At 45.9% G+C, this 27,812-nt stretch overlaps 1 protein-coding gene across 6 annotated transcripts in view; it reads right to left on the bottom strand.

Annotated features, from left to right (window-relative positions):
• Positions 1-12,046: 12,046 nt before the first annotated feature.
• Positions 12,047-27,812, bottom strand: part of Tead4 (TEA domain transcription factor 4) — a 72,908-nt gene continuing 57,142 nt past the window's right edge. For all 6 annotated transcript variants that reach the window (XM_046423387.2, XM_058572357.1, XM_046423388.2 and 3 more), the window contains 3 exons: positions 19,243-19,383; positions 16,784-16,936; positions 12,047-16,677 (listed from right to left, as the gene is read on the bottom strand). In XM_046423387.2, the coding sequence (XP_046279343.1) occupies positions 16,564-16,677; positions 16,784-16,936; positions 19,243-19,383 (408 nt within the window). In that variant the 3' untranslated portion in view covers positions 12,047-16,563. The remainder of the gene's footprint in view (positions 16,678-16,783; positions 16,937-19,242; positions 19,384-27,812) is intronic.

The raw sequence follows: 27,812 nt of genomic DNA on the forward strand, positions 1-27,812 counted from the left end.
GGACTGAAACTTCTGAAAACAGGAGCCCAAATAAAATTTTCATCTTTTAAAATTGGCTACCTCAAGGGCTGGTTTGTGGTTGAATGGTAGAGCACTTGCCTAGCACATGTGAGGCATTTGGTAAAATAAAAGTTTGTTCATCTACAACTAAAATAACTTTTTTTAAATTGGGTATCTCAGATATTTTGTAAATTAACAGAGCTGACCAACACAGTCCCCAGTATAATGGTGTTGAGAGGCTGTGGGGCTTCCAAAGGCATTTGAGAGCCAGGTGTGGTGGTGCACACCTGTAACCCCAGCTATTACTCAGGACACTGAGGCAGGAGGATCACAAGTTCAAGGCAGCTTGAGCAACTTAGCAGGTTCCTGTCTCAAAATAAAAAATGAAAAGGGCTGTGGATGTAGCTCTGGGGTAGAGTGTCTTTGGGTTCAATCCTCAGTAACCAAAAGCAAACCAAAAAAAAAATGTGTTTGGGGTCATGAAGGATCTGCTCTCATGAAGTGAGTAATGTTTTTTTTTTTTTTTTTTTTGTCAAAGAAATGGGGTATTATAGATATTTTGTAAATTATCTTGGGAGTTTGGCCCCATTTTTGTCTCTTCCACACATGCCCACACCCCACTCTTACCTGCACTCCTGCTATGTGGTGCCATACACCATGTTACAATGCAATGGGAGGTCCTTGCCAGATGCAGCTGCCTGATATTGAACTTTTCTGCCTTTAGAACCATAAGCTTCACAACCCTCTTGCTTTATAAATTACCTAGATTCTAGCTTTCTGTTATAGCAATGAAGACCTGTGCAGGAGAGGGAAATGAGTTCCTCTTGGTGGAATGGGCTGACTGCAGAATAAAAGCTAAGAAAGAGAAAACCATGAAAAAAAAACACATAACACAGAAAGTAATTTTAAAAAGCAGGGGCAGGGCAGGCTAGCCCATCTCAGGGATTGAGCTCCCACACTAAAAAGAGCAAAAAGCAAAAACCAAAAACAAGATGGAGCCTGTGCTCTCTTTATTTATATCGGGGAACATCAAAGATTTTCCATGGAATGTTCTTTGCCAAATAAGGTAAAAGGTGGGCTGTCCAGTTCTCAACGGGTTACGCCCAACCTTGAGCTATGAGAGCCATCTTCCTAGTAGAATGGAGACAGAGGTCACTTGTATTAGACAAGCCACTGAGTGGGAGGAGCCACAAAATAGTTTGCAATGCCAAACCTAAATCTCCCTGGCTTGATACAGAGTGAAGACCCTCAAGTAATTCACAGATGGCTCCCCGCAAGACACCCTTCTAGTCACTCTCCAACACAAAATCAAACTTTTTATGTGAAGGGACAAATAGTAAATATTTCAGATGTCATGAGCCATGCACAATCTCTGTCCCAATCTCTCAGTTCTATGGTTGGAGAGTGAAATGGCTAGAGAAAATATATATGAACAAGTGACTGTGACTGTTAGTACAAAAGGACTGGGACAGATGCAAACTTCACGGATCAGCCAAAACCCTTTATTCAGGAACAGAGTCATGCCTCTAATGGAACCACTTACTTTTTTGTGTGTGGTGCTGGGGATCGAACCTGGGGCCTTATGCATGCAAGGCAAGCACCCAGCCCATATGGAATCACTTTCCTGTTTGAAAATGAGCCACTGAACAAAGGAGGGGACTGGGATTATATAGGTTATACTGAGAGGTGACTTAATTAATGAGCATGTCAGCTTGGACACTCAGGTCTGTTCTACTGGCTTTGAAATGGGAGGGAGTCTGGGGTCAGCAGTCAGTCTCTGAGATTTATCTTACTGGACTGGATGGAGGGCCTGGGGTCAGTGGTTGGTATCTGGAAAGGATTTGTTTAGGGAAGGATCAATGCTTTGGACTCTTCCCAGAGACTGCCTTTCTGAGTTTGAGGGACACCTCCTCCCCACAGTTTGTTTTATCACTGGGGAAAAAATGTATTCAGAAACTATCAATGCTCTCAATGTACCACTTTCTTTCTCACTTCCTTCTCCTAGGACTCACTATTTTGGGGTTTGTCATTTTCGATATCTAATAGTGGTTATCTTGCCATACCACTATTGATGGATAATGAATTTTGTATCATTTTCATAGTCACAAATTGTTATTTTCATTGTGATTTTTATTCCACAATTTTAAAATATAAAATCCGCCAGGCTTGGTGGAGTGCTCCTATAGTCTCAGCTACCCAGGAGACTGAGAGGCAGGAAGTTCCCTTGAGCCTAGAGACCTGAACTCAAAAAAAAAAAAAAAAAAAAAAAAATTTTTTTTTTTTGGATGGGAATTCAAGATGGCGGGCTAGAGGGAGGCAGCATTCCTGGTTGCTCTGTGACCCAGGATTCAAGCAACAAGCGTACTGCTTCTCTGTGAGATGGATGAAAGAGGGATTTCACTAAAACCCTAAAACCCAATAATGGATTGTCAGAGACATCTTAGAGACTCAGAAATTTGGGTACATTAAATTTGAGTACATTAGAGAAGAAAGACTCCATTGGAGCCCAGCCGATTGCAGTGGTCATGGTGCTAGTTCCGTTCAGAGGGAGGAGAATGCAGAGAAACTTGACGAACAGATTCAGTAAGGAATCTTTCCTGAGATCAGAAAAGCAGCCTGCCCTTAGCTGATCAAGAGGCTACACCATACACGGGTACGTGAAAACTGTTCCATATTTCCCAACTGGCATGGAGGCGGGAGCCACCTTGAGGCAGTCATGCTGCAGCTGCTGCTACAGGAGCCAGGAGATCTGAGCAAGACAGCTACACAGTCCTGGCAAGCACTGCCACATGACCTAAATTGTACTTAGCAGAAATGTTGCTGAAAGCTCGGTTCTTGTCCCCAATGTCAATCCAATAATGAGGACACATTTTGAGAAAAGGGAAGAAGAAGGTTTATTGCTTTGCTAGCAAAGGAGAAACACAGGGGACTCCTATCCCAAAGGCTGTGAGTCTGCCCATCAGCAGGAACAGGATGCTTTTAAAGAGGTGACTCAAAGGCTATATTCCACATGTCCTCTGTCTGGAGTTGTAATTCACTTGTTAATTTGGGAGATAGAAATTTTTGAGATCTTCTGGTATCATCCCCAAAGTCTGGATTACTTTGTTCCTGTGGTGGGTGTGTATTCAGGGACAGATAACTCTGCCTAGGATCCAAAAGAAAGGCAATCCTATTTCCCCTGAGATTAGTAGGGAGAGATTAGGGAGGAGCAGGGAGAGAAGAAGAGAAAGAAACATGTCCACTTAAAAATGAGTTGCAGTGGCAGGACAGCAAGGGCTATTTTCAAAGCACAAAGTGACCCACTCTTATAGAACAAAAGCAAAACAGGCACAGAGAATATTTTATCCAGGGGGATTCAAGTTGGAAAAGTGAAGGCGAGCCCAACTCCCTTTCCCCTGTGAGTCTGGTGGCTCATGTGACCAGCTGAAGTGGGTAAGGAATTTGAACAGGCAGGTGTGAATACACTCAGGGACTAAGCCTGGGAATCCTGGGAATCCTGGAAAGGCTGTATTTGTGGGCAGCAGGTGGGATGAAGGATTGGCTTCCCTGAGCCACTAGTAGAATCCTAGGGAGACTCCTAGAATCCAGACTCCCAGCAGAGATTAGCAACTGCCAGGCCCTAGGGGTGTGTTGATCTAATCTCTCCAGAGCAGAAACCACCCTGCAAAGCCCCTAATTAGATCTAAGCACCACCTGCAGAAGGCCACTCACAAAACTCAGCAGCTGTCCCACCCTGGGAATGCATCAGTTTGGTCTGTGCAGAAAAACTCCAGCTGGCTGTACTTTCCATCCTGTGCTACCTTGTACTGGGGAGAAGAGAAGCTGAAAATTATTTAAACCAGTTTCTGGAAACAGGAAGCATTCAGAACCTCAACTGAATGAACTAAGGAAGTCAGTTCAGACTATGAATGAGAAATTAAATAAAGAGATAGAAATATTGAAGAAAAAACCCACAATCTTGAAAATGAAAGGCCCAATAAATAAAATTAAATGGAATAAGTGATTATGAACAGAATACATAAGAACCCTGGGACAACGTGAAGAGTCCAAATTCAAGAAACTCATTGGCATGGAGGAGGGCTGTGAGATGTGTATAGTGAAATGGATAAACTCTTCAGGGAAATAATAACAAAAAGTTTCCCCAATCTTCATAATGAGATGGACATCCAGATATAGTATTCATTCAGAGCCCAAAATAGACAAGATAAAAAAAAGAACATCTCCACAACACATTATAAATAAAAATCCCTCACATACATAAAAAGGATAGAATTTTAAAAGCCTGAATAAAAAAATGTCAGGTCACATTTAGAGGCAAGCCAATCAGAATCACTTCTGATTTCTCAGCACAAACTCTACAAACCACTAGGGCTTGGAAGGATGTGATCCAAGTCCTGAAAGAAAATAACTGTCAACCAAGACTGCTATATCCAGCAAAGCTATCATTCAAAATTGAAGCTGAAATAAAAACTTCCCAAGATAAGCAGGACCAAAAATAATTGTTGACTACTAAACCAGCACTACAGAACTTACTTAAAGAAATATTGCAGGCGCTGAAGTTGTGACTCAGTGGTAGAGTGCGTGTATGCCTAGCACGTGTGAGGCCCTGGGTTCGATACTCAGCACCACATAAAAATAAATAAAATAAAGGTATTGTGTCCAACTACAACTAAAAAATAAATGTTAAAAAATATTTTTTTAAAAAAGAAATATTTCAGAGAAGAAATAAAAGATAACCTCAGAGGTTACAGAAGAGTAAATCTCATTTGAAGAGTTGCTAAGTGAATGAGAAACAGGACCAAATTAAACACAATAAATAAATAAAAATGGCAGGAATTAATAAACATCTCTCTATAATAACATTGAATGTAAATGATCTCAACTCTTTAATTAAAAGATATAGGCTGGGGTTGGGGCTGTAGCTCAGTGTAGAGCACTTGCCTAGCATGTGTGAGGCACTAGGTTTGAGCCTCAGCATCATGTAAATAAAGAAAATAACGGCATTGTGTCCATCTACAACTAAAAAAAAATGTGTTAAAAAAAGATATAGGCTGATGGGCTGGGGCTGCGGCTCAGCAGTAGCACACTTGCCTGGCATGTGTGAGGTACTGGGTTCGAATCTCAGCACCACATATAAATAAATAAAATAAAGGTCTATCAACAACTAAAAAAATTAAAAAAAAAGATATAGGCTGGCAGAATGAACTAAAAAACAAGACCCAACAATACATTGTTTGCAAGAGATGCACCTTACAGGCAAACGCACACACAGGCTTAAAAGTGAAAGGATAGAAATTGATATATCAGGGCTGGGGGTGTGGCTCAAGCGGTAGCGCGCTCGCCTGGCATGCGTGCATCCCGGGTTCGATCCTCAGCACCACATACCAACAAAGATGTTGTGTCCGCCGAAAATTAAACAATAAAAATAAATAAAAATTATTTAAAAAAAAAAAAAAGAAATTGATATATCATGCTACTGGAGCCCCAAACAAGCAGGAGTAGCTACTCTCATAATTGACAAAGCAGATTTTACACCAAAATTAATCAGAAGAGACAAAGAAGATCATTTCATATTGGTTAAAAAAAAACAATCTAAGAAGATATAACAATAATAAATATTTATGCCCCAAATGTAGATGCCTCTAATTATATAAAAGAGACACTATTCAAATTGAAGGCCCAGATAGACCCCAGTATAATAACACTGAATGATTTCAACAAACTTCTTTCACCATTAGATAGGTCATCCAGCCATAAACTCAGTAAAGACTCTTTGTACCTGAAAAATATTACAAAGCAAATAGATCTAACAGACATTTATAGAATATTTCATCTAACAACAGCTGAATACACTTTCTTCTCCGTGGCTCATGGGACCGTCTCCAAAATAGACTATATGTTATGCCACACAGCAACTCTCAGCAAATATAAAAAAAAATTGATAGTATTTGTTGTATCTTATCAGATCAAAATGAAATAAAACTAGAAATCAGGGCCTGGGGTTGTGGCTCAGTATAGGGTGCTCACCTAGAGTGCATGAGGCACTGGGTTCAGTCCTCAGCACCACATAAAAATAAATTAAAGATACTGTGTTCACCTAAAACTAAAAAATAAATATTTTTTTAAAAAAAGAAATCAACACCAAAAAACCCTACAGAAACAATATAAACACATGGAGATTGAAGAATACACTTTTGGATGATAACTAGATGATAGAAGAAATCAAGGGAGAAATTAAATTTTAAAAAATTCATGAAAGTAATTCTAAGAGGAAAGTTTATGTCTATAAGTGACTACATAAGAAAATTATAGAGATCCCAAATAAACAACCTAATGATGCATCTCAAGGCCCTCGAAAAAGAAAATCAAACCAATTCTAAAACCAGTAAAAGGAAGAAAATAATTAAGATCAGAGCTGAAATCAATGAACTTGAGAATAAAAAAAATACAAAGGATCAATGAAACAAAGAGTTGGTTCTTTGAAAAGTTAAACAAGATTAATAAGCCCTTAGCCAAACTAAACAAAAGAAGAAGAAGAAAAACCAAATTAATAATTAAAGATAAAAAGGAGATATCACCACAGACATCTCAGAAACTGAGCAGATCATTAGGGATTGTTTTGAAAACCTGTACTCCATTAAATTGGAAAATCTAGAAGAAATGGATACATTTCTAGACAAATACAATCTGCCAAAACTGAACCAAGGGGACATAGAAAACCTAAACTGACCAATACCTTGTGGAGATACAAGCAGTAATAAAGAGAAAAGCCCAGAATGAGGTGGATTCTGAGCTGAATTGTACCAAATCTTTAAAGAAGAACTAATGCCAATACTCCTCAAATGGAACACTTCCAAATTAATTCTGTGAATCCAGTATCACACTCATACCAAAACTAGATAAGGACATATCAGGGAAAGAAAATTACAGACCAATATCCCTAATGAACTTAGATGCAAAAATGCTTAATAAAATATTAGCAAATTGTGTTCAACAACATATTAAGAAGATCGTACACCATGAACAAGTTGGTTTTATTCCAGAAATGCAAGGAAGGTTTAATATACACAAGTCAATAAACGTAATTCATCACATTGACAGAATTGAGGACAAAAACCACTAAGTGATCTCAATAGAAACAGAGAAGGACTTCAACAAAAACACTAGAGAAACTAGGAATAGAAGGAAAGTACTTCAACATCATAAAGGCAATATATGAAAAACCCAAAGCCAACCTCACAGTAAATGGGGAATATATGAAGGCTTTAAAATCTGGGACAAGACAGGGATGTCCACTCTCACCATTCCTATTAATGCTAGAAATTCTAGCCAGAGAAATTAGGCAAGAGAAGGAAATAAAAGGGATAAAAATGGGACAGGAAGAAGTCAAATTATCACTGTTTGCAGATGATATGATCCCATATCTAGAAGATCCAAAAAAAACTTCACCAAACAACTGACAGAGCTAATAAACAAAATTTGGCAAAGCAGCAGTTTACAAAATCAACTTACAAAAATCAATAACTTTCCTACATACCAATACAAATGGCCAACAAATACAAGAAAAAATATTCAACATCTTTAACAATTATGGAAATGCAAATCAAAACTACACTAATCTGCTGAGAAAGAAAGCAGGAAGACAATTCCATTCACAGTAGCCTCAAAGAAATAAAATGCATAGGAATAAATCTATCCAAGGAGGTAAAAGACCTCTACAATAAAACTATAGAACATTAAAGAAAGAAACTGAAAACAACCTCAGAAATGGGAAGACCTCCATGTTCATGGATAAGCAGAATTAATATTGTTAAATGAAAATCATAGAGATCCCAAATAAACAAAAAAAGCAATATAGAGATTCAATGCAATCTCTATCAAAATACCAATGACATTTTTCTAGAACCAGAAAATAATCCTAAAATTCATTTGGAAGAATAAAAGACCCGGGCTGGGGCTGTGACTCAGCAGTAGAGTGCTCGCCTAGCGCGTATGAGGCCCTAGGTTCGATCCTCAGCATCACATAAAAATAAATAAATGGAGGTATTGTGTCCAACTACAACTAAAAAATAAATTAAACAATGATAATAAAAGATCCAGAAGAGCCAAAGCCATTTTAAGCCAAAAAAGCAATGCTGGAGGTATCACAGTACTTGACTTCAAATTTTACTACAGAAATGTAGTAACAAGAACTGCATGGTAGTGGCATAAAAACAGACATGTAGGCCAAAGTTACAGAATAGAAGAGAGACAAATCCACATGTCTACAGTCACCTGATCCTTGACAAAGTTGCCAAAACACATATTGGAAAAAAAGCCTTTTTAACAAATGGAACAACTGGTTATCCATCTGTAGAAAAATGAAACTAGACCTTTATCTCTCACTCTACACAAAAATCAACTCAGGATGGATCAAAGTCCTCAGAACTAGACCAGAAAGGGCTGGGGTTATGGCTCAGTGGTGGAGCACTTGCCTAGAATGTGTGAGGCACTGGGTTCAATTCTCAGCACCATATATAAATAAATAAATAAATATCCATTGACAACTTAAAAATATATATAGAGAGAATTAAACCACAAAATATGCAATTCCTAAAAAAAAAGTAGGGTCAACACTCCAGCTTTTAGGCACATGCAATAACTTTCTCAGTAGGACTCTTAAAGCTCATTTCCCACCAAGAGTTCATAAATGAAACAGCATCAAATTAAAAAGCTTCTGCACAGCAAAGGAAACAATTAGGAATGTGAAGAGAGAACCCATAGAATGGAAGAAAATCTTTGCAAGCTACTCTTCTGACAGATTAAGATCTAAAGAATATAGAGAGCTCAAAAAACTTTACACCAAAAATACCAAACAACCTAATTAATAAATGGGCAAATGAACTAAAGAGACACTTCTCAAAAGAAAAAAAATACAAATGGTCAACAAATACATGAAAAAATATTCAACATCATTAGCAATTATGGAAATGCAAATCAAAATACACTAAGATTTCATCTCACACTAGTCAGAATGGCAGTCACCAAAAATACAAATAATAGGCGCAGTGGCCCACACCTATAATCCAAGAGGCTCGGGAGGCTGAGGCAGGAGGATCATGAGATCAAAGCCAGCCTCAGCAACTCAATGAGACCCTCTCTAAGCAAAATACAAAAAATAGGGCTGGGGATGTGGCTCAGTGGCCCAGCTCCTGGTACTCCCCCCTCCCCCCCCCAAAAAAAAAGAATACAAATAAGAATAAATGCTGGAGAAAAATAAATGTGGACAAAAAGGAACACTTTTACACTGTTGGTGGGACTGTAAATTAGTATAATCACTATGGAAATCAGTATGGAGTCTCCTCAAAAGACTGGGCATGGAACCGTATGACCCCACTCCTTGTTATTTATCCTGAAGAATTAAAGTCATCATACTACAGTGATGCATGCATATCCATGTTTATTGCAACACCTGATGGACAGGCCAGGTGTCCATCAATGGATGAATGGATAAAGAAAATGTTGCACACATACTTGTACCTAGGAGTTTTATCAAACCATGAAGAAAAATGAAATTATGGCATTTGCAGAAAAATAGATGTAACTAGAGACGATCATGTTAAGAAAAACAAACCAAACTCTAAGGTTAAGGGTCATATGTTTTCTCTCATAGGCAGAAGCTAGGGAGGAAAAAGAAAAATAAAGGTGGGGGCAGATCTCATGAAAATCAAAAGGAGATCAGTAGAGGAAAGGGACCAAAGTGTGGGAGGTGGGGAGGGACGGGGCAAGTGCTGTGGAGGGCTATTGGCCAAATTATATTGTTGTATCGTGTGCATGTATGAATCTGCAACAAATCCCATCAGTATGTACAACTATAGTGCACCAATTAAAAAAATGTCGGGGAGGGAGGGGCTGGGTTTGTGGCTCAGTGGTAGAGCGCTTGCCCCTCACATAAGAGGCCCTGAGTTTGATCCTCAGCACCCCATAACAAATAAAATAAATAAAGATTGTGTCCATCTTAAAAAAAAACTTTTTAAAAAAATGTAGAGTAAAAAAGAGAGTTCAGCAAAGGACACACACACACACACACATTTTTAACTTAAGTAAAAATCATTCTTAGCTCGTGGGCAGTGGGCTGATCTGGCTGTTTTATTTTCATCACAGCACAAATCATTTCCCACCATTTTCTTATTTATTTGCCTTTTTCGTTGCTTGTCGTCAGGTGTCTCCTACTAGGAAGGAAGCTCCGCACCTGTCCTGGTGCATCCCCAGCACCTAGGAAGGTGCCTGGCACAGGGGGTGGGCTCAGTAAAGGCTGTGCAGTGACTGCTGTGCCACAGCAGCCACCCCTCAGCCTCTAATGACGGCAGGCAGCACCTGAAAGAACAAGTCCTTGGGGACAATGGCACCTCCAACCTCGTCCCCATCCCATTCCTTCCTCTTGTCTCTAGCAACTTTTCCCCATCTTTGCTATCCACAGTCCAGATGGGAAGCCTGTCTCTGAGGCCCAAGGACCCCCGACAAACCTGGAGGCTGAGAACTCGCAGGCTGAGAAGGCTGGCCGGTCCCTATTAGTGCTAAAGGTGAGGGGCTGTCGGGTGGCTGATCCAGCTCACAGACAGGGAGGAAGGCCCCCAGACTGACGGGTAGCCCCCACATCCAGCAAGGCCTCCTGCCTCACCACTCAAAAGGGAGAGCCGGTGGGGAGAAGTTGGTCCAGGTAAAACAGAGCTTCTGAGTCATTCCTCTCTGAACCTGAAACCAGTAACATTCAGCACAATAGCTAGTATATATGTAGTGCTCAACAGTGTTGAGGGCATGACTACAGCCACATATTGTGGTGACAAAAAAGGGCTCACTGCTAACTAGTATCCAGAAAAAGTCATTCCTTGATCCTCAGATGGGAGAATTCAAGTTTCCAAGGGGGACATGGAGGCACCCAGCTAAAGTCATCCATCTCATCCATCCATCCATCCACAATGCACAAGCCACCATATGCATGAGATCCAGTTTCCCGTGGAGGATGGCTTCCCTATGGATGAAGAAATGTGCGGTCTAGCAGACACGAGTCTCCTGTGTTCTGGGAGTAGTGATATTGCACACGAATTAGAGAAGTGGCACTTGGGCTTATTAGTCATGTTCTGATGGGGGTCAGCAAGCCCATCCTGTGGCTGCTGGTAAATAAGCCCACTCACGCCTGCCCCAAGCACTAAACTCACATCACGAAGATGTTATGTGAGGGGCCACATCCTGCCAGCCTGCATCCTCTGCCTGACCCCTTCTTTTGACTACTTTTCAAACCCAGTGGGTTTTGTGTCCACCAAAGCTATGCTTCTTACAGTGTAGTGTGCACAGACCCTGGCCATAGGACAACCTGCTGGAGGCTCAGCTGCTAGACAGGGTCTGAGAATACTGACTTCAACTTTATCCCACAGTGTGACGTCATCCAGAGTGGCTACTCTGAGAAGGCCTTGGTCTGGGTCTGTGGGCAGCTCACTCTGCTCTGAGCTCCTACTTCCACTGAAAAAGTTTTTCAAATTTTTATTTCATTTTTTTCATTGACAGCACACTTCATTGTTATTATTGCTCAGATTTTTCAAATTAGGTATATATGACAGCAGAATGCATTTTGACTCATTGTATACAATTACAGCACAACTTTTCATTTCTCTGGTTGTACACATGTAGCGTCATACATGTACCTAGGGTAATGATGTCCATCTCATTCCACCATCTTTCTTGCCCCCATGAAGGCTGATTTTTATTCAACCATTTCAAAACATTAAAAAAGTCCTTAGCTCCTATATAATATAAATAAATTCTCACTTGCTTCCTTACCCATCTTGTTGCTAGTTTATTGTGCCCCCTACCAGAATGGAAGTCACGTGAGAGCAAAGAGTATTGCATGCTGCCCTGGTGTATCCCCAGCAACTAAGATGAGTGCCTGGCATACAGCATGTGATCTATAAATGCTAGTTACGTGTGGGTCTGCCATTACTGTTTTTGCACTCTGGACAGGTGTGGAACTTGATTATTCCCAAAGAAAGACATCACTTGCACAAAGGCCTTGGGATGTAGCAGATTTTACTGAAGATTTGTAAAGTCGAAGGGGGTTTACATAGCAAAAATACAAAAACCTTTAGGTTGAATATCAGACACCCACAAGCTCAGTCATTTCCACCAATTGGGCTTCAGCCTTCTAAGGAGGGCCTTGGCCACCTCTCCCCATCCTTCCTCGGCACGTACAACAGAAGTCACATTCCAGTTTCTTGTGTATTCAGTCCTCCATTTGCAGAGTCCTTCCCTTTAGACCTTTCTCTGGGGCTTTTCTCCCCCTAATAATTGGCCATAATTATCTTTCCAATTAAGAATACTTCCCTCCTCATTGCTGAGACCAGGGTGAGAACAAAAGACTAACAGTGCGACCCACAGCTGGACAGTTCTAGCTGAGCCAAGGAGCGTGGGGCCCTCTGGTCTTCTTTGACTAGCACAGTAGAGCCTTTTCCCCTCTAAAAAGGGTGTGTTTGCGGAGGAGCAGTCAGGGGATTTTTTTTTTTCCCCAGTGCTCCATAGCATGCTGGCCAGTGCTCTACCACTGAGCTCCGCCCAGCCCAGGGGATGTTTTTAAATACCTAAGTTGTGACATTTTCAGAATGGTCACCTGGATTAGATGCAGTGCGCTCTCTCTCTCTCTCTCACTCACACACACACACACACACACACACACACGGTCATCTGTCCTCTGTCCTGCCCCTCTTTCCATGTGGATGCCGGCCAGGGGCATGATCAGCCCCTGCCCACCTCAGCCCTCAGTCTTGTCACTCCCTGGCTGGCATTCCAGGCTCAGTGGCTTTCTCTAGACACCTGGGGCACACCTGTCCCTTTCATGACTGGAGACCCAGGCTTCCTCAGCTTGGAATGCTGTTCCCTAGCCCTCTGGGGGCTGGCTCCCTGTTCTTCAGGAACCAGCCACAGTGGCCTCTGGCTTGCCTGCCTGCCCTTCCCAGGACCTGCACGTTCGGTTCCCTTTCTTACTCCTTCTTCCACAAAGGTAGCTCCTAAGTGCCAACGGGACCCTGTCTGTCTTGCTCACTGACACATCCTTAATGCCTAGCACAAAGCAGAAGTTAAATAAATATTTGCAAAATTAGTGAATAAAATGTATCAACAACATAATAAAGTTACTGGGCTCCATGCTTCACTCTCTTCCTAGTGCTGTGATTGCAGCAACCTGCGGTTCCAGCTATATGAAGGCCGAGGCAGGAGGATTGCTTAAGCCCCAGCCTAAGCAACAGTGAGTTCCCCATCTCAAAATTAAAAAATGGGGTTAGCATAGTACCTGTCCTATGAAGATTGTGGAAGTTCCCTTAAAAGTTCCCCTATTTAAGGACCAGGTAGGTAATGGGTGCTCCCACAGGGTGAGTGGAATGCTTTGACACAAGGGCAGGAGTGACTAAGGCTTTTGCAGAAGAGGTGACTCCTCATTGGTCGTTTTGGCATTGGGATGATTTTTTGGGGGGACGGGGAGTACTAGGGATTGAACTCAGGGGCGTTTGACCACTGAGCCACATCCCCAGCCCTATTTTGTATTTTATTTAGAGACAGGGTCTCATTGAGTTGCTTGGCACCTCACATTTGCTGAGGTTGGCTTTAAACTTGTGATTTTCCTGCCTCAGCCTCCCAAGCCACTGGAATGACAGACATGTACCACTGAGCCCAGCTTGGCACTGGGATTTGAACCCAGGGGCACTCTATCATTGAGCTACAACCTTAGTCGCCCCATCCTCCTTTTTTAAAAATGTTGAGACAGGGTCTCACTAAGTTGTGGAGACTGGCCTTGAACTTGCTACCCTCCTGCCTAATCCTCTTGAGTTGGTGGTTACAAAACGTGCACCACTGTGTCCGGCCTCATTCATTTTTGTAAAAATGAATCACAGGTGGCTAGTGGGAAAGGAGGGGAAGAGCACTACTGGCCATGGCCGTCTGTGGGGGGCAGCGTGCTCTGCAGAGTCAGTAAGTCAGGGAGGGTGCCTGGAGGGTTGGTAGAGCAGATCCTGTTTGCCATTGACCCCAAGGGTCATAGTCACCCGGGAAAAGAGAGGCAGCTATACCTGCAACCTCCTATGGTGAGCCATTTGGAATGTCCACCTATCAGAAGGCAACTCTCCGTTGGGCAGCTGAGTTCAGTTCATAAAGGGAAAGGGAAACTTACAACCAACACATGGGCTAGGAGGCAGCCACTAGGTGGCAGCAGAGAGATAGCCCCGCCCTCCTTTCCTCCTTGACACAGGGGTTTGTCTTTAATTTGTCCACAGCCAAGCAGCTTACCACACAACACCCTTCACCAGCCTTGGTCTGAAGCTGCATGGTGTTGCAGCTGTCAGTCAAGCTAGGAGGGCGAGCATCTTGGGCCTCCACATCCAAGCAGCCTGGGTCAGGGAGGAGAGGTCAAGAGCTGTGGTGGTGACCAGGAGAGGGGTCAGGAGAGCCTTCTGCAAATACACACCCGCACAGGGACATAGGTGCACACACCATCTGCCCAGGGATGCAGTCCTTAGCTGCCCCATCCTCCTCCTTTTTTTAAAATTTTGAGACAGGGTCTCACTAAGTTGTGGAGGCTGGTCTACCTGGGATCCTGATGCCAGAGGGGTTTAAACTGCTTTTTGATGAAAAGATAGAGGGGTAGAGGGAAATTAAGTGGCTTGCTTCTCTGGGATGACGTCCAGCTTCCTCCCATTTGCTTATCTAAATAATGCTGGGGATGTAGCTCAGTGGTAGAGTGTTTGTCTAGCATGCTCAAAGTCCTGGTTTGATCCCTAGCACTGCAGAAAAATAGTAATAAAAATAAAATAAATACTGCCCATACTTCAAGGGCCAGCACTCCTCAAGCACCACTTCTTTAAATCTTCCACACCCTGATCTCTGTTATCTCTGATCACCAGTTGCTTCAGGGATCAGCCCACCACAGATGGCTTCCCAGTCTGACTCTTCAGACCACAGGCTCCTGCAGGTAACAGCAATGCATATTTATTGAACACATGGATATGCTCAGACTATAGTAGGCACTTACATATACGAGGTAGGTTATTATTATTACACCCATTTGACAGATGGGGAAACTGAGGCATAGGGAAATTAATGAACTTGCACCAAGGTCAAAGTCAGTAGCTAGTCTGACTCCAGAGCCCTTGCTCTGAAACACCACTCCACAACATCTCCTTGATTCTGCTGTTATCATTTTTGTATTCCCATAGAATTCTCCCTGAGCACTGGGCATACAGTAAACATGCCTGTTCAGCTGCAGGCTGCTAGAACTGTGGTTCCTATTAGGGAAGATAATACCAAAGAGCCACTAGGTGGCAGCAAAGAGCCAGGCCCAGGCTCTCCCTAGGGCCGGCAGAGAAGAGCTAATTACCATTAAACATTTTGGTGCAGCTTGCGCTAGGCACTTTACAGACATCCCCTCTCCTCCTCTGGAAGGGCTTTGTAGATAAGTGCTGTTGCTTTCCCACTTCGCAAGGAGGAAAGGAGATTGGGGCTCAGATGGGTTGAGAAATTTGCTAATGTCAGGCAGCAGGAAAGCTAGGACTAAGCCAGGTCTGCCTACACCCAAAGTCCCTGCCAGTTCTGAGATGAGCCAAGGAACCCCACAGTGGGGTACCTCTAGGCTGAGTGGGTTCCACTACCTTCCACCCCAGCCCCAAGGGACACAGAAACTCCTGGGGAGGAAGGTAGCTAGCCCAAGGCTGGTTCCAAGGAGGTTACCATATAAGAGGCCCCACAGATGGTTATTTGAAGCAGGACTTACAGACCATCAGAACTGGAAGGATCACAGAGACCACGGGGCTGCGATGGTTACTGGACCAACTCTCTGGCCCTTCACCACCATGCATATGGAGGCTTCTGATGTCAATCATCCAAATGCCTCCACCCGGCTTCAGCCTGGCCACCTCCTCCCTCTGCCCCTGCCTTCATTTGGATGTTGAAAACTATCTAGACGGCCTGACCATGTCATCTTCCAACAACTCTTATCACCTCCACACCTAAACTCCAAGCTCTGGTAGACGGGGCCTGGTGCCAGCTGTCAGCGGCAGTGGCAAGACATCAAGGTGCAGTCATGTACAAGAAGCTGAGGGTGCATGGCCCAGGTGCCCATCGACCCTTGGGCCTCTCGTGGCCAGCAGCAACAGGAGAAACAGATGAGGGGCTCGAGCAGCAGTAGAGACATCAGGACTTGAGCTTCGGCACCAGGAGATGCTCCTGGCTGGGGCCACTGGGGTGGCTGGCTTGAGGACTGCAGGGGTCCATCTGTGGGCACTGTGTCCAGTCTGCCTCCCAGACAGCCCCTCTCCCCCAGTCCCTCCCAGGGCTCATTCAGCTAGACCAGCTCCTCTGAAAATACACATCTTGGGTTTATTTGGGGATGGGCATTGCAGGATCAGGCACTGTTTCTTTCTGGCAGGAAGAATCATGACCACTCTGCTCAGCTCACTTAGCACTTCAGGGGGATGTCCCTGCAGGTCCCCTCCCCATGTCCCCATTTCCTGCACACATGTCCACCCCCCTCCCTGCTCCCCGAGTCTCTCATTCTTTCACCAGCCGGTAGATGTGGTGTTGAGCCCCATGCTCGCTGGCCGACACCTCAAACACATATGCGATGCACAGCAGGGTCTCCTGTGTGTCTCTGTTGGTGACTACCTGTAGGAGAGACAGAGGAGACACGGTTAAGGCTCCACATGGGGACGACATGTGTGCCATCCGCCTACGGACCACAGTCCCAGGCCTGCGGCCCCCGCCCGCACACCTGCAGGATGGTGAAGTTCTCCAGCACGCTGTTCATCATGTACTTCTCGGGCAGATGCTTCAGCTTGTGGATGAAGTTGATCATGTATTCGCAGAGTGGGGACCGGTGGATGCGGTATGAGTAGTGGCCATTCTCATAACGGGCATACTCTGTCTGCAGGACCCAGAGGACAGTAGGGGCTTAGACTCCCTTCACCTGCCTCCCAGGCCCCATTCACAGGAAAGCTCCCACAACCAGTCACTTTTAGCAGGAAGAAAAGGCAGGAGGCCTAGAGGCCTGAGAGCAGGGCCAACCTCTGAAGTTCAGTGACATTAAACCAAGTCTCCCTCCCTCATTAGGACAGGCGGATGAGGGGAGCTTAGAGACCCAGGAGTGGCAGCAACAGATGAGATGGAATAGGTGCTTCTCAATTCTGGCTGCGCACTAGGGGACTATGGGGCAGAGAGTACCCAGGGACCCTTGTGGGGCTAGAAACCTACTATGGCGTAGATGTGAGGTGTCGCAAAAGCTAATGTGTGAGACAATGCTAGAAGGCTTGGAGAGGGGAATGGGATAAGTGGAGGAACTCTGGATGGGCCAAAGGGGAGGGAGGGGAAAGGAGGGGGCATGGGTATAGGAAAGATGGTGGAATGAGACGGACATCATTACCCTAGGTACATGTATGATTGCACAAATGGTGTGACTCTACTTTGTGTATAACCAGAAGTGAAAAATTATACTCCATTTATGTACAATTAATCGAAGAGCATTCTGCTGTCAGGTACAACTGATTAGAATGAATGAATGAATGAATAAGAGGGGAAAAAAAGGCTGAGAGGAGAAATGATTGGGTCGTAGTCTTAACCTAATGAGTAAATTAATCACGGATGGGATTAACTGGGTGGTGGCTGGAGGCAGGTGGCATGTGGCTAGAGGAGGTGGTTCACTGGGGCCGTGGGTATGGGGTATATATTTTGTATCTGGTGAGTGGAGTCTCTCTGCCTTCTCATCATCATGTGAGCTGCTTCTCTCCACCACAGTCTTCCCCCAAGATGTTTTGCCTCACCTAATGGAGCTGGCTACCTAGGGATTGAGACCTCTGAAACCGTGAACCCTTAAATAAACTTTTTCTGCTCTATAATTGTTCTTGTCAGGTCTTTTTAGTCACAGCAGTGAAAAAGCTGACTAGAACAAAGCCCCATGTACCTGGACTCTGGCAGTAATCATGGGAATCTACACACATGGTGCACACACAACTCTAGAAATCGGAACCAGATTGGTGGGTTAGACTGACATCAACTTCCTGATTATCAGTGAAGTTGCCCAGTTCTGTGGGAAGCTTCCAGTGCAGGAGTAGAGGGGGGGAGGTATGTGGGATGGATTGCAGGCCTGTCCAAAATTTTTTAAATTAAATAATTTGGGCCTGGCAGTGTAGCTCAGTGGGAAAGCATTGGCCTAGTATGTGCAAAGCCCTGGATTCAATCCCCAGCACTGCAATAATGAATAATAAATAAAATTGCCATCACCTGGTCCCCACTCCATAGATGAGGGTACACAAAATGAGTGGGGGTAGGAGCTTTTGATGCGTTTCAAAGGCCCCCAGGTGATTCTAAGGAACAGCCAGGGTTGGGAAACTCGAGGACAGAATATCTCTTGCCTGCTCATCTGGTTGTTTGGCATGATGTAGCTTATCAGTAACTGATGGTCTGTGACAGTAGGACTTCATTAACTCAGACCATTAATTTCAGAGGAAAGAGGGGAGGATGGCATCTAGTCTGACATTGCAGCAACCTCACAAGCCTGTGGCACTGCACAGGACTCAGGGACACAGGTGTTCTGGAATGGAGGCATTTCATCCCATCTCCTGGGCCACTGTGACAGAGAGACACCTTGTCACTTATTTAGAGATAAATGAAGGGTTTTATCATCCCCCCTCCCAAACATCCATCAGAAAGCAGGGGGGCTGATATTTAAACCCGGGTCCTGGGAATTTGTGGCCCCATTACCCTGCGCCCCTGTACTGGCAGACCCCACTGCCCTAAAGGAAGTGAAGTTTCTGTCACACCCACTAGTGTGGGTCTCCAGGGTACTCAAAAATTGAGGAACAGAGACATGAACAGTTTTCAGCATTTGCGGAGTAAACAGTGAGCAGGGAAGCAGGGACGAGACCCTGGAGCTCTGTTGTTGACATCCTCTGCCCCTGCTCTCAGAGAGGACCTGGGATGCCTGTAAGGATGTGCTTGGAAGTGGGGTCCCAGGGTGGGAGGGTTAGTGGTGGCACGCAGAACTGTGCAGGCAACAGGGAGCTTGTTGATGGTCCACAGCTAGAGGGCGCTCTTCCCCGACGCACACAGAAGCCATGTGGAGCCCACCTTCCACAGGGAGGCTCTGAACAATCCTGTCCTCAGGAGAGCCCCAGGGAAGGAGGCCACTCGGCCCTCATGCCCCCCACACACCCACCCACCAGGGTGGCCTCCTACCTCAACTTTCTCCACCACCTGCTTGCCGAATGAGCAGACCTTGGTAGAACAGGTGATTATCATGTTCTCGGGACTCTCATACTGGCTGGAGACTCCATAGAAGGAACTGCCCTCGTCCTCGATATTGGTGTTGAGGTCTGCCTGCAGGGAGACATGGGAAGCCAAGGACACGGTCAGCAGAGCCCTATCAGACGAATAGGCTCTGAGTCGAGGAGCCCCTCAAGGTCACAGTGCAACCTCTTGGGCTGGGAAGAAATCAGGAGGGCTTAAAAAGAATGTGTTGGACCAGCGGTGGCACATGACTGTTATCCCAATGGCTTAGGAGGCTGAGTCAGGAGGATTGCAAGTTCAAGGCCAGCCTCAGCAACTCCCTGTGTCAAAATATAATGGGTTAGCTGAGTGGTTAAGTACCCCTGGGTTCCATTCCTGGTACCAAAAAAAAAAAAAAGAATGTGGACAGAGTTGGAGACGTAGCTCAGTGGCAGAGGGCTTGCCTAGCATGCATGATGCCATGGGTTCCACTCCAACACACAGAAAACATGGATTATAGATGTTGGAAAGCTTCCAGCATTCTCTACACCCAGGCCTGCTGTAAACTATGGAAAAAGAGAACACTGGGGCCTACATTTGCTTTAAGCTACTGCCACCGGCTCAGATACTATAACATCTAGTAAGTAGGTTCCCCAATTTTGTTTCTAGAATCTTTGAGTTTTACAGTCTGAGTTTGTTCTTAACAAACTGCAGACATACAAATCCTTATCATTTTTATCTTAGTATGAATTAATTTATTAGAACCTTTCGAGAGTCAATGTTAACAATGAAGAATGCATGAGAACAGAAAGCCAAAACAGTGGACTGATAGAGAGGATGCAAGGGACATCTCCAGGTCTCCTCCTCTGGCCAGCTGGTCACCAGATCCTACTGATGCTCTTTCAGAAATGGCTCTGGGGCTGGCCTCTCGTTCATCTCTATGGCATTCTGAGTACAGTCACCTTTGATCTTTGCACATTTCTCTCTCTCAGCCTCCAAACCAACCTCCCCAATACCAGTCTTCCCCGCCTTCTGGTTCATTCTCTTAACTGCTGAGATTTGCCTTCAGAAACGAAGTCTGAAACCTGGGGTGGCACCTATAGATCCAGCTACTCGGAGGCTGAGGCAGGAGGATCACTTGACCCCAGGAGCTCAAGTTCAGCCTGGGCAGCTGGCTCCAGGGGTCTCCATGAGCCCTGTTGCTGGTCCTTTCCACCCACTCCTCACAGGCCCCAGGACACCCTGCTCTTCTTTCCTGTCCAGCTGGATATGGAGCTGATCTGAAGTTTATCTGCAATGCTTCCCTCTTAGTAAAGGAGGACTAAGTGGTAAAGGGGATGGGTAAGGTGGACTGTCAACAGCACATACACACCTCAGCCTCAGTTTAGCATGAGGCTCCCTAACAGCAGTTAGGTCTTGCTCAAGGTCACATGGCTCAGGCTGAGGTCGGCAGGCTCCATCTGCAATGCCTGTCCCAACCCAACAAAGGGAGGCAGGCACTGTATAAGCCAAATCGCTGCCTTAGGGACTGATGCTGGAATTGTATTTCTGAAACTCTAGGCCATTTAGGGGTGCCCACATCCAGAACTCAGGCCCCACATTAGATTACTTTGCTTGTCAGGACTCAGGAGACGCACAGACATCATGAAAGGCTGCTTCTTAGGGTGAGGCCGCTCCACCCACCCACACAACTGGTCTGAAATCAAAAACTGCAGTGATGAAACAGAGCACAGCCCCACACATGTATTGGGAGTGCAGATCATGGTTCAGGTTATAACCCTCAGGATTCTTCTGAACCCAGATATGGTGATTCCCAGAACCCCAGGAAGATCTGAATCAGGTCCAGGCAGTTCTACTATTGGCCACTAGGGGGCACACAAATACCATTTCTCTCCTTTTGGAGTTCTCCAAGAGCAAGACCTTCTGTAGACCAAAGGGTGTTAATTGCCTTATGGCACAATAGAAATATTATGGAGCCACAAAAAGTGCTAGGAAGTACCTGTGTTTATTATTGTGGATGAACACAAACACAGTGAGTGAGGAAAGCAGGCTATGGAATAGAATGAGGGTGTATTCTTTTTAGGATGTTTTAATGTTGAAATAGAATGGTATATGGTTCGGTGAGTTCCGTGTTGGTGTTAATGAGGCCATTAGGAGGAAAGTAAAAGAAAAGAATTACAGCAGCATTCAAGCCAACGCTCAGACTCTGAAACAAACAACTGTGTTTATTCAATACCCTCCCACCCTTGGGTTGGCCTCAGTTTCCCCTCTCTGCCTCTGTTGTGTCCATTGTGAGTCCAAGAGGGAAGGCAGTCCTGGCAGAAGTGCATCAGGCCTCTGCTGGGCCAGAATTCATTGCAGCCATGGTCCAAGATATTCTTGTGAAATGACAGGTAAAATGGGGTAAGAACCTGGGTTTTCTCTGTCCCAGTTTCCCTGTCATGTGTTCCTTCTAGAAGGCCGAGTTTGCCAGACTGATCCTAAGAGGGGGTTTAGGGACCATTTGTGTGCTCAGGATATGCTGCAACTAGAAGCCCATGGCAGAAATGTGGATTATGCCTAAAAAAATGCCAACAGGAGGCCCAGCTGCCTGGGAAGGGCCAGCACCAAACATGGAGTGAGACCAGGGCATTGAATAGTCACCATTCTCAGGCAGTAGCCACTGGTGGCCTGCTCTGATCAATGCTACATTCATGTATCATCTGCCACATATCCAACTATGCCCCTCACAGTGCCTTTTAAATCAATTCACTTTTATTCCTTGATTTCATTTTAAGCAATCGATCCATGAAAGTAAAGATTCTATTTTTCCCATGTAAGTGTCAATAATCACAGAACTATTAAAGAAGAAACGTCCATGCGTGTGCTACCTAGAACGCTGTGCACCATGTTAAGAACTGGCTGACATCCACCCTCTTCCCCATACACAGAAACTGTTATCCTATCCCAGAACCCCAGTGTCTATTTGTACACTCCATTTCATTGCTCTAGGCTGTCATGACCTATCTAGATGGAAAGTTCCCCGGGGAGCAAGAACTAAGCTCTCTCCAAGCCCTTGGAAAGTGCTGGTCCAGGTGGGCCTTCAATAAATGTTCCATGAGGCAGACTGAGGTGACACATGCCTGTAATCCCTGCTACTCGGGTGGCTGAGGAAGGACTGCCACACTGGAGGCCAGCCTGGGCAACTTAGAACCTGTGTCAAAATAAAAAATTCAAAGAGGGCTGAGAATGTAGTTCAGTGGTAGAGCACTTGCTTAGTACGGGCAATGCTCTGGGTTCCATCCCCAATACCCCCAACTCCTCCCTTCACAAAGTTGCATGCTGCTGATCCACCTCTCACCTCCGGGTGGCGCTGCATGAGAGGAGCCAGGTTCCTTGGTCTCAAAGAACCCATTTACCTACTTTGGGGAGTTGGGGGATGCTCCACTCCATCTCAAATACAATCTAGGTCTTCTGTCATCACCTCCCACTCTCTTGGCCCTTCTAATCATTCAGTTACCCATTTATCCAGTCCCAGCCCAGCACTGCTAGGGACAGTGAGGGCAGTCATTCTGCTCTCAAGCAATTTGTACCTAACTGGGAGAGCACACAGAACTGGTGAGCTGGTGGTCAGGTGGGAAGAAGCGGGGAGAGAGGAAGACACTGCCAGGTCTCAACAGGGGAAGTCAGCCCCAGAACCGGCCTGGGGTTGCACTGCACAGACCCAGGAGGCAAGGGCCAGTGACACAGACGACCCGGCTCACAGCACTGCATCTTGTCCTCGGTGCACAGACCCTTCCAGTTTCAACCACCCCTCTTCCTGAGCTGTAGTATAGGCATTTCCCCTTCACCCTTAGACCCCCCCACTCTAGACACCTCTCCCAAACAAGTTTTCTTTTCAATTTTCTCAGCCTAAGAAAAAAAGAAAGCTGCCCACCCCTTCTCACCACCCTGCCCTCTGAATGCCCCTTTCTCCTCTCCTTCTACCCTATTCATAGCTGTGCGTGCGGGTGGGAAGTTCACAGGCTGTGCCTGGAACAGGTGTGGAGGATCGAGTGACGGACAGATGAGCCAAGACAGCCGCAGCAGGGTGTGGGGGCCTGGAGGGGCTCAGATTCATTGTCATGTGCTGGTATGTGCCTGGGAGAAATGTCAGGGCCCAGAGGGGAGTGGGCTGGGATGGGAGGAAGGCCTGGGGCACCCTCCTGCCACTGTGGCTCAGCTCAGGCCCTGTCCAGCATTTCACCATGTGGCCTGGTGTTCATGACCCCCACTGTACAAGAATCTCCTCTCCCTGTCCCAAGGACAGTGGCCTCTGCTGGTCTCACAGGCTACTCAGTCCCCCACTCCAGGCCTGCAGTACTCATCAGATAGTGCTCGGCCTCTGCACCTCCACTTCCACCTCTCCTGCAAGCAGATGCCATTTCCAGCAGGGGCCTTCTCCTGGCAGGCCACGGATCTGTGGATCATTGTCTCCAGGGGAGGGAGGAAGGAACTTCGATTGGGACATCAAGGTGCCCCCAACCTCACCCCATGAGGGTACTGATCATGGCCCCTGGACGCCTGGAGAGAAGGAAGCAAGCAGAAAAAGAAAAGCCAGCTTTGGGAGAGTTGGCATTGTTCCCTGCTGAGTGGCTTCCTTCCTCCTTGCAGGGCCAGCGCACCCAGCTGATGGCAGGAGAGGGAGAGAGCGGGCCAGGGAGCGGGGGAGCCGCCTGTGTCTCCTAGGTCTCCCCATTAGCAAGCAAGCACGTTCCCCTTTCCCTGCTTGTCGTGCCTCTACCCTCCCTCCCCACGAGGACTGACAGATGGACAGATGATTGCCAAGGTGCCCTGGCCTCTGACATGCCCTCGCTTCTGATTTCACTGTCCTCACAGTGCCCAAGCTACTGGCACCGAGCAAGAGCCTGGCTCCTAGGGCTCAGGGGAGGGGTGGGAGAGGAAGGGGGAGGGGTGGGAGGAGGAGGGGGCAGGGCCTCCCCTTTGTCACCATGGCCCCATGCAGCTGGGGACAGGAAACCGCCTGACTTTTTAGCCCTCCACACTCTCCAGATAGTGGATACAACCCAAGACCCCAAGATCCATTGTGGATTCTCCCTAAAGAACCAAGCACCTAGAAGACAAGCCCCCACCTCCCACCCCTGCCTGAGAGCACAGCAGAGAGCCAAGCACAGAGCTGCCTGTCATCTGCCTGACCCAACTTCCTTGGTACCGGACGACCAAACCTCTTCTCATGAATTCCCACCTCTGGCCTCCTCTGAGGAAGGAGAGGACATGGGCCATGAGCAAGGTGAGAGAAGAGGATTCTGACTCTCCCTTCCTATCTGTCAACTTCCATCTTCGAGGAAGTCAACACCCCTACTTTCTAGAAAGAAGGTCTGAAGTCTGGAAAATGCAGGAAGCCCAATCGCTCCACACCCGACTAACTACACAGAGCTGTCTACTCTGGCCAGGTCACCCTCTACCATTCATCAGGGGCCTGGAGATCTGTTTCAGGCAATCCAGAACCTGCTTCATACCCCAGCAATTCAGAACCTGCTTCATACCCCAGCAACAACACCAGGATCCTGCATGGAGGGGGTGAGGGGACGCCTGGGCACTTTATAAGGACAGCTTAGGATAATGCTTCCAAGCACAACACTCAGGCCAGACTGTTTGGGTCTAGATCCTGCTTCTGGCACTATGACAGACTAGATAAACTTCTAGCAAGTTGTTTAACCTGCCTCAGTTAATGTGCCTCAGTTTTCCCTCTGCAGATGATCTTATCGACTGGACCTACCTTTTGGGATGTGGCAAGGATTCCACAAGAGAATACTCACAAAATGCTGAGAAGAGTGCTGTCGTGATCTTTCGGTCTGCCCTGGCCTGTCCCACAGCATGTGCATAACAAAAATGACCATGGGAAAGAGGCTCACCTTGGCTGGGTACCTCAAAGCCAGGTGCTTGCTTGCCCCCTGCCTTGGTTTCCCAGTTGTGAAATGGGGTCTAAAACAATCCCCATGTGGGAGGTGGCAGGAGAATACAGAATACAGCACGGCTCTGTGGTAGAGCACTTGCCTGGGATGTATCAAGTCCTGGATTCCCATCCCCTTCATGGAACGGGAAGAGGGGACGGGGGAAGAGGAGGGAAGGAGGAAGGAGAAGAAGAGAAGAAAAAGAGGAAGATGAAGAAGAGAAGGAAAAAAGAGAAGGAGGGGGAGGAAGGAGAGGAAGACAAGGAGAAGAAAAATATTACCAACAACTAAACCTCCTCTAGGGTAGTGTTACCCCCAAACGCGACCTCCCTTCAGACCCCAACTGCACCCTCACGTCAGCTGCATTAGTGCCAGGAAAGAGCCACAGATGACCACACCCAGCCCCTTCTTCCCAGTTGAAGCCAGACCTCGGCAGGCTGAGCATGGGTGTCTCCAGGAGAGCACCAGGGGCCTCCACACACATACCAAGAACTGGGAGAAGCCTCTGCCAGCTGCACAGTGACAGTGCTAATTGGTGTCGAGGACAAAGCCTCTTGATTCTAATTCCCATACCTAGGGTTGGAAGGGAGAGTGGGGAGAAGAAAAGTGGAAGTGAAGTGGTTTAAGCCCTTCCTGAAAATAAGCAGGCCGACATCTCGACTCACTCGATGCACCCCAAGGTCAACCTTTCTGGCTGAGGCCCTACAGAGGCCAACATCTCTTGTCTGGTCTGGATCACAGGAGACTCCTTGGTCTCCTCCTTCTAGACTGATGGGTGATTTCCCCAGCTGAGCACAATTCTGGCCTCATCATGATCCATTTAAACACCCCCAACCCCTCATTACCTAAAGAGGAGAGATGACAAATATGTCCAATAAATGCCACTATTTTTCCTTGCTACATCCAAGGCAGGCATTACCAATCAATCTGGTACTTTTGCTTCTCAACCCAGCATTCCAAACAATGTCTGCCAAAGCACTGGATGGGATACTCGGGTTAAACCCATTTTCATGAGAACCCGGCCATACAAGTTTATTTTTCTTCCCTTCTACAGACCCAACTAGAATGATAATATCAAGGAAGTTTTATTTGGGGGGTGAGGGGGTTACCAGGGATTGAACTCAGGCTCAAACACTGAGCCACATCCTAGCCCTATTCTGTATTTTATTTAGAGACAGGGTCTCACCAAGTTACTTATTAGCACCTCACTGTTGCTGAGGCTGGCATTAAACTCACGATCCTCCTACCTCAGCCTCCTGATCCACTGGGGTTACAGGTGTGTGCCACTGTGCCTGACTCAAAGAACTTTTATTAAGGTGCTGTACCACAAATAGGAAGAAAATGGAGAGGAGACCAGACTGACAAGAGTTCAAGCATTTCAGTAAACTGAAGGCTTAATTAGGACTTGAATAGATTTTATTATTATCATTATTTTTACTAGGGATTGAACCCAAGGGCACTTAACCTCTGAACCTTTTAAAAATCTTTTTATATTTTTTGAGGCAGGGTCTCACCAAGTTGCTTAGGGCCTCACTAAACTGCTAAGGCTGGCTTCAAACCTGCCATCCTCCTAAGCCACTGGTATTATAGGCGTGCACCAGGGCACTCGGCAGGACCTGAATGGATTATGCAGGACAAAGGAAGCAGAAGATTTCAGATAAGAAATGAGCTAAGCTGGTGGCTCAGGACTGGAGGGACCATTAGAGTGGGGGCCCAGGGAGGCACAAGCTGTGACACAGGGACTAACATCCATACATAGGATGCTTAGGCCTCCACACACAGGTAGACGACCAAAGGATAATTATATCTGAAATTATAGGGGGGGGGGCCTTGGGTCTCAGGGACACTGGGCACAACAAAAAAGTACAAAAAGAGACAGGGATGAGGATGGGGGCGGTTAAGTGAGAACCAGCACCAGAAATGGCCAGCCCTCCATCCCCTCCTCCATCCCAGCCCTCTGGCCAAGAATATACCTCCCAGGACTTCCTAGGAGTCTCTCTGAAGAAACTGAATCACCTCAGGGGGAAAAAATGGTCTAGCAAACAGTAATATTTATTCAATTCTCTAATAAAACAGCTGGCTCCCTGTCCCCAATCATCTTAAAGTGAAGCCTACCAGGTAACAGTGCACCTCGCACACACAGCTCCCAGTCACTGCTAAATACAGACAACCAGGAAAAAAAAAATAGGTACATTGGATTTCATCAAAATTAAAAACCCTTATGCTATCAAGAATGTGGAAAAAAAAATGGCAGATTAGGAGAAAATATTTGCAAATCATATATCCAATAAAGGACTTCTATCTAAAATATATAAAGAACTGCTACCTCAATGATAAAAATATACATAGCCCAATTTAAGAATAGACAAAGGATCTAAATAGACATTTCTCTAAAAAAGATATACAAATGAGCTGGGCACAGTGTCATGCACATGGAGTCCCAGCCAATAAGAAGGCTGAGGTGCGAAAACCACTTGAGCCCAGGGGCTCAAGACCAGCCAAGGCAATGTAGGGGACTGGGGGTATAGTTCAGTGACAGAGCGCATGGTTAACATGCACAAGGCCCTGTGTTCAACCCACAACACCATAAAAGGGAGGAAAAAAGAT

The sequence above is a fragment of the Marmota monax genome, unplaced genomic scaffold, assembly GCF_021218885.2.
Source record: "Marmota monax isolate L192 unplaced genomic scaffold, Marmota_monax_Labrador192_F-V1.1 WCK01_AAM20220418_F8-fsc00356, whole genome shotgun sequence".
Classification (NCBI taxonomy): domain Eukaryota; kingdom Metazoa; phylum Chordata; class Mammalia; order Rodentia; family Sciuridae; genus Marmota; species Marmota monax.